A 15,431-nucleotide genomic window follows, 5' to 3' on the forward strand; every position below is an offset into this window, starting at 1 on the left:
GTTCATAACATATCTCAGTAATCAGCTACATGCCAACATGCAATACTGTTCTTAGCAAAGGTTGCTATGGAAACAAGGCCAACCTGTAGCAGGTGTTGTCAGAGCAAGGGTTCTGCACACGGACAATGACGAACACGTGCTGGAAGTGAGAGCGAATATTCTGTGGAGTGAACGGTAGGGCTCCCGGCTCCTGGAATATAATCGTGACTATATCATTTCCTATGTGCCTCTTCCTCAGGAGCTGTGAGAGAAATGAAAGGAAGAGCAAATCAGAATCTCAATGCAAAAAACAAAACAAAAACTCAACTATATTTTTACTTTTAGAAAATGCTGCCACATTGTTGTAGATGTTTGCAGGGATGTTGCTATAAGGTTGCTAAGGTGTTCTGAGTTGTTGTCAGAGGTTATGTGGTTGCTAGGTGTTCTAGACGGCTGCTAGGTGGATTCTTTCAGACTGGCCACATTTACTGACTGTCTGTTGCATATTGCACATAAAACTGAAAAGTGCTTTCTTGATCTGACAAGCTCTACTCTGATTGGCTGAATTTATACTGGGAGTGAGGACACACTGTTTTTTTTTTAATCTGTCCATCTGGACAGAAAGTCATATTTACAAGGTCCCGGGCCTGATATAATGAGTACTTTAGATGAAAATGTGCTCACTGGATTTACCAAAGTTCACTGTTAAAAATTATTATAATTTTGATGGTGAAAAACTAAAAATGATACTTTTAATTGGTAACTATATATGGTAAAAAACTGTAATAGGTCTAACAGGACATTTCAAAAATAGGACATCATTATATCAGTTAATGAAATATACATTTTGTTTACTATAAATTTCAGTTAACCTGATAAAACTTAAAAGGCTGCTACAATATTATTTACATTAAAGTTCTGGCAACCCCAGCTGTCCTTTTTTTTTTTTGAGACATAAGACTTTTATGTGATGCACTTTGTAGTGAGATAATAATAGGTGGTCACTTACTAGCCCAAGTCAAAAGAGCCCACCCTTGATCTCTATACTGTGGTTCCTAGATATGGCTCAGTTCTGTCCTTCAGTGCAAGTCCTGTGTTACTGTTTAATGCACACAATGTACCCGCAAAAAAAAAAAAAAAAAAAACAAAAAAGCAAGTGAGTGAGAGAGAGAGAAAGAGAGAGCAAGAGAGAGAAAGGATAGAGTGTTCTGTTGAAGGACACAGAAAAAAGGGAACTGGCAGACGTATCTTCATAGAAGCACAATGATTTCTGTGGTGAGAGACACAGAGGTGTGAAAAAGCCTGCTAACAGCACTGCAGCACCAATCTGTGAGACAGCCACTAAAACACATGCAATAAAATGGACTAATGTTGTAAAAAGATCAAGTTGTGCTAGAATTACATTTCCTGAAGGAAATAACAGTGTGTGCAAGGTAGCAAATGTATAGTATTTAAGTTTTAGATAATCTTAGGTTTTAGCTTCTCTGGCTTTGGTTATTTGTAAATGAAATGATGCATCTGAGCCACTTTGTCATTGTCACGACAATCAGATTCAACAAATTTGCTCTCTGAGAGTTCCAAATAGAAGTTCCAAATGGTTAGCCAGCATAATTATTCTGCATTCTAGATACCTCATTTTGACCAAATTCATGGCAGCTTTAAATATATTCTCAATATGGAAAGCAATCTCAGAATGTATTGCAACAAGCTCAAAGAAAACATATATCCAAGATGGCAGAAAAAGCAACAGAAATGTTGATTACAAATATATCAATTCATTCCATACCTAAAACTGCTTAACAACAATCAAATTAAAAACAGTGTTACCCAATTTTTTTGTGTGTGATCTGTATTTATATGCTTCTTATGCTGGACCCAGAAAGGTGTCCCGCTTTGTGCCCGATAGGTTGACTGTTAGCTTAGCAACATGCTAATGGCTCTTCTGGAACGCTGTTGGAACCATTTGAGTGAGTTGAGTCTTTCACATACTTTATTTGAGTTATATTACACTACCTTTCAAAAGTTTGGTGTCAGTATGTTTTTTCTTTAAATAAATTAATACCTTAATTCAGCATGCATGCATGAAATTTACCGACAGTGACAGTACAGACATTTATGTTACAAAAGTTTTCCCATTTAAAAAAAAAAAAAAAAATCAAACAGAGCCCAAACTTTTGAATAGTAGTGTATATTATATTTCAAATACAATGGTAATGGGAATTCTTGAATGTTAAAATGTAAAGTTTTCAAATTATAAAAAAGCAAATACATTAATCACCTACACACCTACAGCTGAAATTAAAGCTGAAACAGATAAAACGTTTAAATAGAGTCTGTATGTTCATTAACTGCAGAAGGTTAATACTAAGGATTAGTAGTTTAGTTCAAATCCTAACCAGATTGTTAGAGGAATATCAATACAGATGTGCCTGGCATACAATGCAAAAAGACATCTGAAAACATTCAGGAGTGCCATTCTCTGCTGTTATGTATGGAGTTGATTTGTCTATTCTAAACTGTGATCAGGGCAAGATGTTCTGTGAGTTAAATGAACTCATTTGAACTCTAGGAGATCTATTAAAAGAGTTGACAGCAGAGATGCTGAGAACCGATGTTTACAACTACAGTTAATCTATATTTAAAAACAGACAGTGAAATTAGGAGCATCTCTATGTCTCTATGTTAAAGACTGGCCTCCAATCTGAGTCAGAGCAATAGAGGCTGCCCACCCGTTCACAACAGTGTGAGGGCATCGGTTATATAAGCTATCTTACATTTCAACAGCACACAAAGGAAAAACCATGGAAACACTGGTCTTTCTCGAATGCTGGCATGGTCCTCCCATCCCTTATAATGAGTCCTGATGGGTACACTCCTGTACCCTGAAATGATTCTACAGCCTGATACCCCCTTTTACCTCACCTTAAACACTACAACACACTCCCCATGTGAGTGGCTGATTTTTTTGTGTGTGTGCCTTAAAAACAGAGAGTATTATCTGACGGATAAAGACTGCCCTCTGCAGGTCATCTGAGAGGGAGCAGATCAGATGAATTGACTTAAAGTCCCCTGTAGTGAAAATCAAGTTTTTTATGTTGTTTATTTTTCTATGTGGTGTTTTTAATATGCTTTTAGACAAACCATGTGCCAATCTATTAATCAACACCATTGCTGTGTATTTTCTCCTTAAAACTATAGTTTCCCAATGGCAGTCCCAGAAATATGGTTTGAAACAGCCCTCGGTTTGCTACGTCACAAACCAATAACCAATCACGTCAAGGGATCGATTCCTATCACTAGCATGCAAAATATACCAACACCAGCACAAAATCAAAAATAAATCAGAGCAAAAAACCCATGAAGCTGTGGTTTAATGTGAATTTAGAACCGCTAACTTGCATTATAATCCGTGGCAACAGTGTAAAAGTAGCCCGGAGTCAGACGCAGCTGCGGGAGAGGTGCACTTCACATGCGTATGCTCGCGGGTGCGAATTAAGAATCACAAACGGCTGCATTCGAGTCTTCAAGGCATTTTAGGACACAACATCGTCAAGTAAGTAACTTTAACGAATGTTACAGTATTCACTGTAGTTGTCCGCTAGTAAAAACATAGTTTTATCAGTCATTATCCGTGTATGCCATTGTTTTGCGGTTACTACAGTTCAGTGGATCAGGAGGCGCTGGCTGGTGGTGTGTGACCGAGTGGAGGCGGGACTAATTTGCATATCCATAGATCCGGGTATAGTAAATGAGGCAAGGGTGTAGAGTTACATTCAAGCTATTTTAAGGCATGAGAAAATTATTTTCACAAGAAAAAACATTTAAATATGTCATTTTGATGATCAAAGATAAGTTTTAAGGGATAAAATATTTGACTACAGGGGGACTTTAAAGTGTAATTTTTGCATAACCAAACTGTGCTGCAAAAATAATAATTTGAAATGTTCTATCTATATTAATTATTATATGATACAAATAATATATGTCCCTGGTCTAAATTGCGTACATTTTATAAAGGCAAAAATGATTTTTTCCCTCTATAGAAGTAGTTTTCTTTGTTGCTGACATAACTATATCAGCACAGGCAGCAAAACTAAAACAAAATAATATTACTTCCAAAAAAAAAAAAACTTTAAAAATTAAGTAATAATAGTAATAATAATAAATACATTTTATTTGTAATGTGCCTTTCTTATATTCAAAGTGCGACAACATTTTACAAAACTTTACCTAAAATAAGTAAAATAATACATAATATGTGATACATAAAAATAACAGCAATAATGATTAACAATTAAAAAGTTACTAAAAATACATGTTTTTTTCTAAAAATTAAATAAGTCTTTCCCTACATTATTTCCCACTTAATACACTATTTCACTCAGATGCACATCACACTACGCAAGTTAGAAGAATGTTTTCGCTGCAAAGCTGTTGACGCATATGCATGCACATGAAACTTCCTGAGGGTAGAAGATGCCGCATTACTGGAACGTAATCAACAGTATGGAAATCAGTAGAAAACCACACCCTGCTCTGATTCATACGCCAGTGCATATAAAAACAGCGGGAGAACTTGACAATAACAAACAGAAAAAGAAAGAGAGCAAGCAATTCCTTCATAACCACATGTAACAAAAAAAAAATATATAGACTCTGAGAGTGGATGTCCAGAAGCTGTGGCCACTTGTGTTGTGTGAAAAAAAGCTGCTGAATTTCCACTGGATTTACTGCTGCCGCTCTATAAACTTTACTAGCATTCCAGATGTTTCTTTGCAAACTGAGTCTGCCACATGCAGTACCCACCACAAACACTGCTGAATATGAGCAAAGAAAATGAATAGCATGTGAACAATGTGCAAGACATTCTGAGTTTGTCCAGGTTAGAGAGATGGGGAGGGATGTGTCAGGATAAGTTGGGTCATGTCGGTTCTATACAGGCTCTTGGATGTACTGACATGCATGTGTGTGTGTGTCTTACCTGTTGAGGATTATTGGGCATGTATGGAAGCATGGTGGACACGTGAAACATGATCTCGTAGTCCTGATAGGTTGTATACAGGGAGTGTGTTCCAGTTGAGTCAGCTGTTAAACATACACATGAATATTAATCATTGTAAAGACAATGTGCAGTGGCAATGTCAATGTACCGCACTGAAAATATGGTATAAAAGTTTAACCCCAAATTAAAATTAATGTGTCTGTGTGTGTATATATATATATATATATATATATATACTGGAGAACATGACCATCAGGTTTTACACAGAGTTCATGCTGCTGTCATTAAAGCAGGGGAACAAACCATACCAGATTATGAAATTATTAATTGTATTGTGTTCAAGGAATTCAACTTTTCACTTAAATAGTCAGGTTTATAATATAATTTGTAATAATTATAACAAATATCAGAAAAATGCAAAACAGAAGCCTTTTTATTAGTTATCTCACACTTTTGGATACTAATGTACATTATATTATAGCATACAGTGTCTATCAAGATGTTCCTACATGATTTTGGATATGGAGTGTGTGTAAACAACAGCAGAGCTGTTATCTATTCTGGTTTTAATTACACTCATATATATAGTAAAAATGCTGAAACTATGCTGAAGCTAGTAATAACTAGCTGTATGTAAAAACAATAGAAGTCTATGGAATGCCGCCATTCAGATATCCAAGTAAATGTGTGTGTGTGTGTGTGTGTGATATGAGCATTGAAAATGTTGTTAAATGAAACAGTGCAGTCTATCATTTCTGTGCTACCAAATGAAATTACAGTCTGTTTGTTTGAGCCGTCCTGAGCAAGATTTTGTACCAATGAAATTTCACTGTGAATTCATGGAGCTACCCAGTGTGACGACTCAATTGTAACCAAGAGACCGTCAAAATGTATTTACACACCATGCTTTTGATGGTCGCGGTGGGTTAGGACAAGAACTCTGATTAACATGGAAGAGATGCGATTTATCGCTTGACACTTTATCATGCTGAGCCTTTTTATGACACGTGTAAAAGAGACAGAAAGCCTTGCTCACTTTTAGTGTCTAGCTGGGCAGCATATTTGTTGAAACCCCTCAGACACACAGTTTCTCCCAGCAGCTCGAGGAAGGCGGTGAAGGCTGGCGTAGCCTCTTCATTGTTGTACATCTCCTCCTCAGTGCTCTGTCCCACTCGACACAGCAGGATGCCCACTTTGTGTTTCTGACTGAGCTATAAGACACACACAGTGGCAGAGTCACACAAACAAATATGAGGTACACTGCTATTTTCATTTTTGGGGAACTTAAAGAACTTAAAGCTAGACTTTTGACACTTTCATCAGTCAGGAAGTAGTGTCTGATGGGTCATCCTTTACTCACCCCCTGCTCGTCCACTTTAAGAAGCTGCTCCGTGACCTTTGGTGTGCTGAGAGCCATTCGCAGGCAGGACACACTAAGTTCTGGCAGCACATACTCCAGAACTTCCTTTAAAGGCAAACCACGAACTGTTCCGTGCTTTGCTGTGGACAGAATCGCGTCCTCCAGGATCGCTCCTCGTAGCGTGACCAACTGCAGCAGCCACAGGAAACCATGTGGGGAGAAGCACACAGACACACACACATACATACACAACATCAAATACCATCATATGACTGCTCAAATATCCTCTGAGAGCATGTGACAGAGCATGAGAATGATAAAGAATGGCTGAAAAATGGTGTCCAGAAATGCCCACTGTGTGGCATCCTTTCCCCACTGCTCCCCGATTCATTGCCTTGCAGCACCTCACAAACTGACACAACCTCACACACGCTAATGCTAAAACCATTAGCTACTGTAAAATTAGTCCAAACAGGCGGAAACACTGGATAACTTAAAATATTTTATTTTTGAGGCTTGTGTTTCCGGTTTCTTGTGCTATTAGTCACACATCTTAAGACGTCGTATGACTGGTCACATGGACAGCCACCCATTCAATCTTTCAACTCGAACCTCTGACCAAAATAACGCTCTTGAACCAGTTTACAAGGGTATTTCGAAATTAGTTATGAGCACATCTATAGTAAGAATAATGACTGTGCGAATGTGAATGAACTGAAGACGCTGCATTGTTCAGAGTGGGTGAGTTTGATGTGTCCAGGCAGCCATGTAATCTGACTAAACCCAGCAGAGCAGCAGTCATACCAGTACAGCTCAGCACTTTTCAAACACACCATTACTAAGCAAACATGACTGCATGTTCTTTATAGCAATGTCTTGCATGCAAGGCACAAAACATGCTCAGAATTTATTTTCAACTTCAGTGTAACACATGAGATTTGATGGGACAGATACGTAAACATGACATGAACTAGTGTCGCCCTCCTATAAGTTTATAAAAATGGCAAAGACGCATCCAGAAGCCCAAAGTACTCAAAATGATTTTATTCATTTTTGTCTCGCATTATGAGCAAACCAAGTAAAAATTGTCTCAGGATCTCTACATTGTTCCCTACTGTGCCTAACCTCTCTCAAGCCACAGATTTAATCAGATCACAGTGAGAACAGACAACAAAATGCTTAAATATTATGCTCAAAAAGATGGATTAAAGTGGCCAGAGAAGCCCACGGAGACTATGTGTTTGTGGGTAAATGAATTGTCTTGTCATGGGTTTATGTGAGCTGAGCCCCGGTCTGATCCAGGTTTAATTAATTTTATTTGCACAAATATCTGTGTCATACACACCTCACTAGTGCGAAAAATGATGCGGTACTGGTACTGGTCCTTTAAATCTTTGGTATCATCCAGTTTCTCTCTTCGAATGCTAAGAGCCACGGGCCCCAGCTTCTCATCGGTACCAAAGTAGTTCCAGTGCTCTGTGGGGGCAGAGAGAGAGAGAGATGGATGAATGAAAATAGAGAGAGGATATAAAAAAGACAGATTAATACCAATAATACAGAAAATGAGAATATAGAAGAGAAGAAAATAATTAATGAGGTGAAGACAATGGATAGGAGAAAAGTGGAAGTTGATATGAAGGAAGAGAGATGGAGGGAAGGACACAGGGGACAAAGGAGGGATTTGTAAGGGAAACTACAAATCTAGGTCATGGTGGCTATAGAACTTCCTGTAGGTACTGTGAGCATTCAAATCTAATAGAAAACCATAGACAAAGCCACTAATACAATACTGCACATGCTTTTGAGAATGAAGGAAGTTATCATTCTCCTGCGTTTCCTACAGTTTTTAGCAGCGGAGCATATAAACCTCTAAGATCCGAATTTGTGAATTTGTGATTGTGAATCTTGCTAAACAATAACAATACTATTTTTATAACAGGTTTTTAATTGAAAAACAATTTATTACAACAGAACTCTAAAATCTACAGTTTATGGCAACACATTCATAAATAATATAGGCCTACAGAGTCAGTTACCGATTTAGAGATTTTAAGTTTCTATAACCTTTTTGGTTTGTAACTTTATCATTGCTTTCAAAAGATAACCATAACATAGTTCAAGCTGCACATAGCACGTGGTTTGTGCTTGAAAGAGTGACTTTAATCAGTGACTCACTGAGGAAGTGATTCAAGTTCATGATTCAGGTGGATATCTCCTGTGGTCATTTTGGTCTGATTTGACTACAGTTTTAAAAAGGACCACACTAATCATGTAATTCATCCACGAATTGGACTGCATGTTGCACTATATGTTTATTTTTTGCATGAAAAACACCACATCTCAGCTAATTTCTGTTTCCTATATTTGACTATGATTTACTATTATATGATCTGATTATAGCAGGGTGCAAAAATGCTACATTAGAATAAGCATGTGAATGTGATATCTTAAAATTTTCCAGTATTAATTTCCTGTTGGCATTGGGACTAATGTTTCCTTAATCTGTCATCCAGTTTTTCTCAGCACAGGATATGAGTTTGGTTGTTTTGTGAGGATACTGAAAGCTCAGGAAACTTGAGTTGAGAGAATTATAAGTCTCAGGAGCATGCAGATATGGGCTTTTTAATAACGCAGCAAAGATTTTGATACTACGCAGAGTGTTGCCCTTCCTGACCGAGGAATGCCAAGTCAGTACCGCTGTATGGCTGGCACTCCAACACACATCCACACACACTGCTTCAGTGGCTCACTGACAAAGCAGAGGTATTTCACTATCTAAAACAAGGTGCCGCTACACTGGAAAATGAAGTAAACGGATAACGAGAAGTAACTGTCACCACAAGGAAAAATACCTTGGTGGCCTGGAATCCTTCCTCATTAACTTAACATTTAACACTCAAATGAGAAAAACAGACCACGATGAAAAGCATGGCTTAAAGGTGAAAAGTGTAATTTACATTTTTTAAATATTTTCTCCTTTCCCAGCTTACAAGAAAGTAAGTTGCAAGTCAATCATAGGTTGATTTTCCCAACAGGTATTAAGACTGCGGCGCTATCGAAACATCCCAATTAACCAAGCATCTCAACCAGCCTAATGCAGCAGCATAAGCTATTGAAGAAATGAAAAGAAGAAAATGTACAAAAATGTTTGTGTTCGTATTTAATGCTACTTGTGGTGCAAAAATTACACACTTCACCTTCAAGAACTATTACATGGGACATTTTTATGTGCACCCATATTCCCATGCAAAGATGATTGCATTTTGCACTGTTGCTTAGTTTATGTTGTAAGTTAAGTTCTAAAAATATAAAAACCAGTCTGCATGCCCTTTCTGATTTGCAGCATGGTCACCGAAAACACACTTCCAAAAATCTGGATGACAGAGATTACTTCTGGAATGGTAACCTTTATCTCACCAACTCTACTTAATAAACACAGACAACTAATTAGAGCATTCAGATAACCCCACGTCTGCAAGGATTTATCTAATGTGGCTAAGAGGTGAAGAACATGCTATTTTTTGACTGTGGGTTTTTTATAACATTGGCATTTTAGAAAGCAAGACCTTTATCGAGATTAACATTTGGGAGGCAGATGTGTGGCAGGAGAGTAGCTTCAGCTCAATTTTGTACTTCTATTGGCTAATAGTGAGAACCACTGATAATTGTGGAATGCTTTGATAATCGCTTCCAAAGGACGGACTGCAGGTTGAGCTTGGGTTTACAGAATTTTCTAAGAGTGTAAATCCCAAAGACCTGTCCTGTAATGACACTAAGGGTGTGTTCACACTTGTAGTTCGGTTCGTTTGGTTCATTTGGTCCGGACCAAAAAGGAAAATGATACATTTGGTCCTGGTCCGCTTAGCGTTCACATTGGCATTTTTGACAGCGAACCTAAAGACTCCGAAACTAAAGGCATAGTGATACGTTCACAACCTGATTGGTCAGCTTGAATGACGTATATATCGTGACGGAACTTACCGAACACCCCAAAGAAAAGGTGCGTTAGACTTAAAGCGGTTTAAATTGAACACGCATAATGCTGTCTGTATAACGTGACGGAACTTACCGAACACCCCAAACAAAAGGTTCGTTAGACTTAAAGTGGCGCTGCGGGTGTGTGATATCAAAGCACCCATTAACCGATCGGTCTGCTCAGCGCTGCTTTAAGTCAAACACACCTAATGCCGTCTGCTGGACTAAGCGTGCTCATTCTTACGTGCACATATAATTTTATTTTCACCACCTGCAAACTCACAAGGAGCTCACAAAAGGCACTTTACCTCATCGTTGCTCCACGACCGCACCAGAGTTAGTTTGGAAGCGAACTGAGATACATCTTTTTAGCGGTCTCGGTCCGCTTGTTTGGTGCGCACCAGAGTTCAGATAGCAGCGTTTACACTTACTCAAACGAACAGCACTAACAGAGCAATCGCACCAGAGTTCGTTTTAATCGAACCAAACATGACAAGTGTGAACACACCCTAAGTGAAGGGAAACCATTAAATACAGGAGTATAATTGAGGGTGGGGCAGGTAGATACAATCGGAGGTCAGAGCCACCTCAATGAGATGCTGCATTGAACATAAATGAGGTAAACCACACAAGCGAGATTGAAACTGATCCTGCAAACACACTGGGTTTCAAATGCAATCCAATTATGATATGCTGATGCATTGCATATCTTGATATATGTAGTCGACCTGCCCAAAATGAATTACTGACAAACAGGGAACTTGTGATCTAGCAGTTTGCTTTATCTACATACAAATCATAAAGGTCCTACCTTTCCCATAAAAGTGCTCATGGTAGTATCTGGCACCCAGGTCAACATGCTCGATGCAGTGTTGCTGCAGTCTCTCTAACCTGGTGGCTTGAACCTCTGGCGGCACCTCCAGTTTGGACACACTGGCATTACTGCAACGTGGACGAAGCCGGGCCTCCACGATGCCAGCCTCTCCTCGCTCTGCCCATGAGCTCAGGAAGCTGACATTACGTTCCCTGTAGCTTCCGGTCTCATTGATGAAGTGTGGGCAGCTCAGCAACAGCTGTTGCTGAGATTTGGGGTTAATGCTAGCTGAACCACCCTGCTCTGAATGTTCCAGTCCTGGGGTTGATTCTTCCGATAGGTCTCTGACACTGAGGTCATCAGTGCTGGAGAAGCTGGGCTCCACTCCCCCCAGAGCAACAGCTCTAGAAACTGCCAAAGAAACAGCAGCCGAAGAAGCAGCTGAAGCTCCGGTGGCTGTGTTTCGCCGCTGGGCGGCGTAGCTGCGACGAGCTGCCGCCTCATGCAAGTCAAACAGAACGCTCTGAGCGTCAAAGTGGGCAAAACTCCGCACACATACCCAGGGTATGGAAGACATTGTCTCGGGGAGTCGTGTGTCATCCGAGTCACTTCGTGGAGTCTCTGTTTCTCCCTGGCTGGAGCTGCGGAGTTTGCGGAATAAGGAGGAGGTGCCAAGAGACGATTCTGTGCCACCACTCTTTTTGCGTACACAATTCTCTGGGCGGTCATCGGGCCGAGGTGTCGACAAGAAGGCGTGTGAGGGGGGTCCCTCTAAAGATGCACCAAGCAGCTCTCCAAGCTTGGCGGGGGCTGTGCTACGCTGGTCTGGTCGCTCCTGTTGAAACTGACTAAGCATGTCAAAGAAGCTTTGCTCAGGCACAGCCTGTACATTGATGGAAGAGGTACTGCCATATTCCCGAAACAAACGGCCTTCGACCTCCGTTTCATCTTGCTCACTTAATGTAATCTCGCTGTTGGAGCGCTGTCGGAGTGGAGCGAACCCAGAAGTCCGAAATCTCTGTGGTGTGCATGGAGCTCTTGTTTGACCTGATTCAAGGAAGTCATCGTCTCTGGTACCTCCCTGTGGTAACCTGGTCTCACCTCCACGTGTAAGCCCATCCTCACTGTTGAGGTCATCCGGATGACTGCCCTGGCCATTCTCGAGCAGCGATTCTCGTGAAAGTGCCCTGCGAGGAGGCCACTCAGCAATCCGAGCTCGAACCCCCATTTTGGGCACGGAGACACGGGACGGGGCTGGATCGCCCATGGAAGAGTGGCCATTATAGAGGGGTAGACGGAGGTGGGGTGGAGGAAGAGGTTGAGAGAGAGGGGTGGCACACACCCCTGTGTCTCTGTACATGTTTATGGAGCCCACTGTAGTCTCACGGCCAAAAATGAGGGCACTGGTCACAGGGGAGAGAGCATCCTGGATTGAGACTGCTGGTGTTCAGTGAGAGGGAGGAGAGATGGACAAGCTCCACACTGCTGTTGCTTCTTCCTCCCACACTCATTTTTTTTTGGTAGGAAAGGACTCACCTTTCCTAATCCTTCTGGACCAATCTGGAAGCTCAAAGGCCACTTAAATCATAGACCTGCAAAAAGGCAAGAAACAAAGAGTAATTTGGTATGATTAATTTAATCCGGTACCTTACATACAACAAATGAAAAACATTCAGTTGTGATTTTTGGGTTTGGGATCTTTTTCTTTTCCTTACATACGACTTACTCTAAGCGCTTTGGAGCCCCTACCACTCGTAGACCTTTTTCCTAATATTGTGATGCTATTTTGCTCAAGGGAATAGCAGTTTTGAGAGGAAAATGCAGAAAAAAGCTGACTGAAACTAAAATAAGAAAAGAGGAGTAGGATGAAAAAGAGAGACAAGAAAAAAACAGGCTGGTAGAAGAGAGAGGAAGTGAGGTGAGAGGATTTCAGATGTGGATTTCTCATACTCTTTTAAGGCTAATCTCTATTACTCTTCCTGGTAGATATTCTGTATTAAAGCCAGAAATATAACTTTGCAAAGCACCACAGACTCATCTCTCCTCTCGTATCCATATTTCAGTGTCTATACTGTTGGTATATAATGATGAACTGTGTAAATATACAGTCAACAGAAGCATTTACCAAAACCTCTAAGCAAATAACTATAACAACTAGTTGTACATGCTACCTAGCAGTTAGCCCTTCAATATTGTTGCCTAATGGTCACTCAGTGTAATCTTGATTTCGGATGTAAAGGAGCAAACCCAAAATCTGAAAATGTGAAATATTAAGTAACACCTATATGACCGCACACCTTGCTTCTCTGACAGGTGCTGACTGATTTAGCAGCCATGAAAACCCTGACAAGTATGACAGATGGAGTGGTTGGGTCAACAAGGTAAAGCATCCAATTATCTGAGAGATAGCTGACTTAGAAAGTAAGATTAAGATTCTGCCCACATTCAGCTGCATACAAAAGGTTACATAAGGACTCTGTGCTGTATTACTGATGGGAGCTGCTGAGTGTATAATGAGGTAGACTGTTTTACAGGCTTAACGGAGAATGGTGAAGCATAGGATTGTAATACACTCTAGATTTTGAATGAGACACTCAAATTTAGTGACAGAGAGAAAAGCCCCTCGAGTTCCTGGGTCTCTCCACATGCTTCATCCCTTGCTGTGAACAAAAGACAAAACGAAACTGACAGAAAGTCAAAGGACAAGACGAACACAAAAAGACAAGATACTAGGCAGAGGCAGAAGCAGAGCAAACAGAGGAGCTGGAAGAGAGGAAATCTGACAGCCTTTGTGGTGAAGGAATCCAGGCAGGAGAGTGAGAGGGAATCTGAATCCCAGTAAATCGCTTTAATATGAAAGTCAGATTGAATCAGGCTTCACTGACTCAATGACTATGAAAAGCCACTCAACATCGCCTGTTCCTCTGTGTAACTTCACGTTATCTCCCTTTTTATTGTCTCTCCCCATCTCTATCTCTTCAGTCACACTCCATCCATCCAAATATTAGATTACACAACCACAGCTTGTCGCTCTAGTAGTGATAAGGAGGCTACAGTAATGGCAATGTATGATATATCTGTCAATACATCAACAGGTTTCATTTCAATGCCATTGTTTAGAGATCTGAGTACAAGCCAAAATACAGCACGCTATACTCTTCATTTCAAGGTCTGTCTCAGCTTAAGGCATGAATGTCTACTGCCAGCATAGGCAGCTGCCTCCTAAGGCATCATACCAACTTTTACAGGACCTCATTGACTGATTTGGAACGCTCTATATGGGCAATAACATGCATGCCACATAAAAATATCGTTCTTCAAATGTACAGGAGATGATTTTGTCAGTTATAATTGCTCTACATCAACAATGCTTCAGATCTGTAGTGTACATTATATGTTTATCTCCTCGCTATTAAATTACAATGATACATTGCTAATTCATGAAATGTATCTAACTTCAAAACAATCCAGTCAGAACTACAAACACAGTTTCATTACAAACAGTGCATGCAGTTATTCACAGTGTTTGCTCTCAGCTATGCTATTGGCAACAGTCACTGAGTTCAAATGCACCGTGTAGCGCGGACATACAGCTGCACTGAAGGTGGCTTTTTGTTTCAATGAATGTACAAGCACTTCAAGGCGAGTCTGTGTAAAAACGTCCCCCAACGTTTGGCTGATGCCACATCCCAACACTCACAGCGCAAGTTCACAACAACATCTGCAGAAATAAGGCATTTCTCTCCATTTCTCTGATTTAAAGTTTCGTTTTTAACCAGTAGTGATTTCAATTCTATAATCTTAATGAGGTTAATTTGGGTTGATGTGAAGACACCATAATGCCTCAACTAACTTGGGTCTCTTCATCAGACATCAAAAGACCGGGTCTGGTGTCGGTTTGAGAGCCCTGGGGCTTTAAATCACACTCACTCTTCTCGCACTTACAAACCCAGCCTACAGCCAGTGACTCAGCGTATACCTGCCATGGACTGCCAGGACAGGATCTGTCAATCACAACACAGCTTGCTTCCTCCATCGATTTTCTGTCACATTGTTTTCGGGGTGTCAGACATGAACCCCCTGGCTGTAGCAGCTGGCCAGTGTGTCACGTGACCGGCTCGAAGACTTGGAGGGCAAAACATCCATAGAACTACAGCACAAGCCTGTCAATTTTACATCTGTTCCCCAGCCACAAATATTTAGATCACCTCTCAAAACAATAAAACAATACGTGATCGGCAACCGGCCGTTTTTTATCTTATTGCAAGCAACTCGTCTCTGTTCTGGACTTGCACAAACTA

General features: G+C 40.4%; 1 protein-coding gene across 3 annotated transcripts in view; it reads right to left on the bottom strand.

The window, feature by feature from the left end:
* The window catches only part of LOC107662132 (signal-induced proliferation-associated 1-like protein 3), a 102,938-nt gene that overhangs the window by 24,112 nt on the left and 63,395 nt on the right, over positions 1 to 15,431 (bottom strand). For all 3 annotated transcript variants that reach the window (XM_016452044.1, XM_016452043.1, XM_016452045.1), the window contains exons 3-8: positions 11,128 to 12,722; positions 7,687 to 7,817; positions 6,342 to 6,530; positions 6,018 to 6,192; positions 4,961 to 5,064; positions 84 to 241 (exon numbers count right to left, since the gene is read on the bottom strand). In XM_016452044.1, the coding sequence (XP_016307530.1) occupies positions 84 to 241; positions 4,961 to 5,064; positions 6,018 to 6,192; positions 6,342 to 6,530; positions 7,687 to 7,817; positions 11,128 to 12,490 (2,120 nt within the window). In that variant the 5' untranslated portion in view covers positions 12,491 to 12,722. The remainder of the gene's footprint in view (positions 1 to 83; positions 242 to 4,960; positions 5,065 to 6,017; positions 6,193 to 6,341; positions 6,531 to 7,686; positions 7,818 to 11,127; positions 12,723 to 15,431) is intronic.

This window comes from Sinocyclocheilus anshuiensis, unplaced genomic scaffold (assembly GCF_001515605.1).
Source record: "Sinocyclocheilus anshuiensis isolate Anshui unplaced genomic scaffold, SAMN03320099.WGS_v1.1 scaffold643, whole genome shotgun sequence".
Taxonomy (NCBI): Eukaryota; Metazoa; Chordata; class Actinopteri; order Cypriniformes; family Cyprinidae; genus Sinocyclocheilus; species Sinocyclocheilus anshuiensis.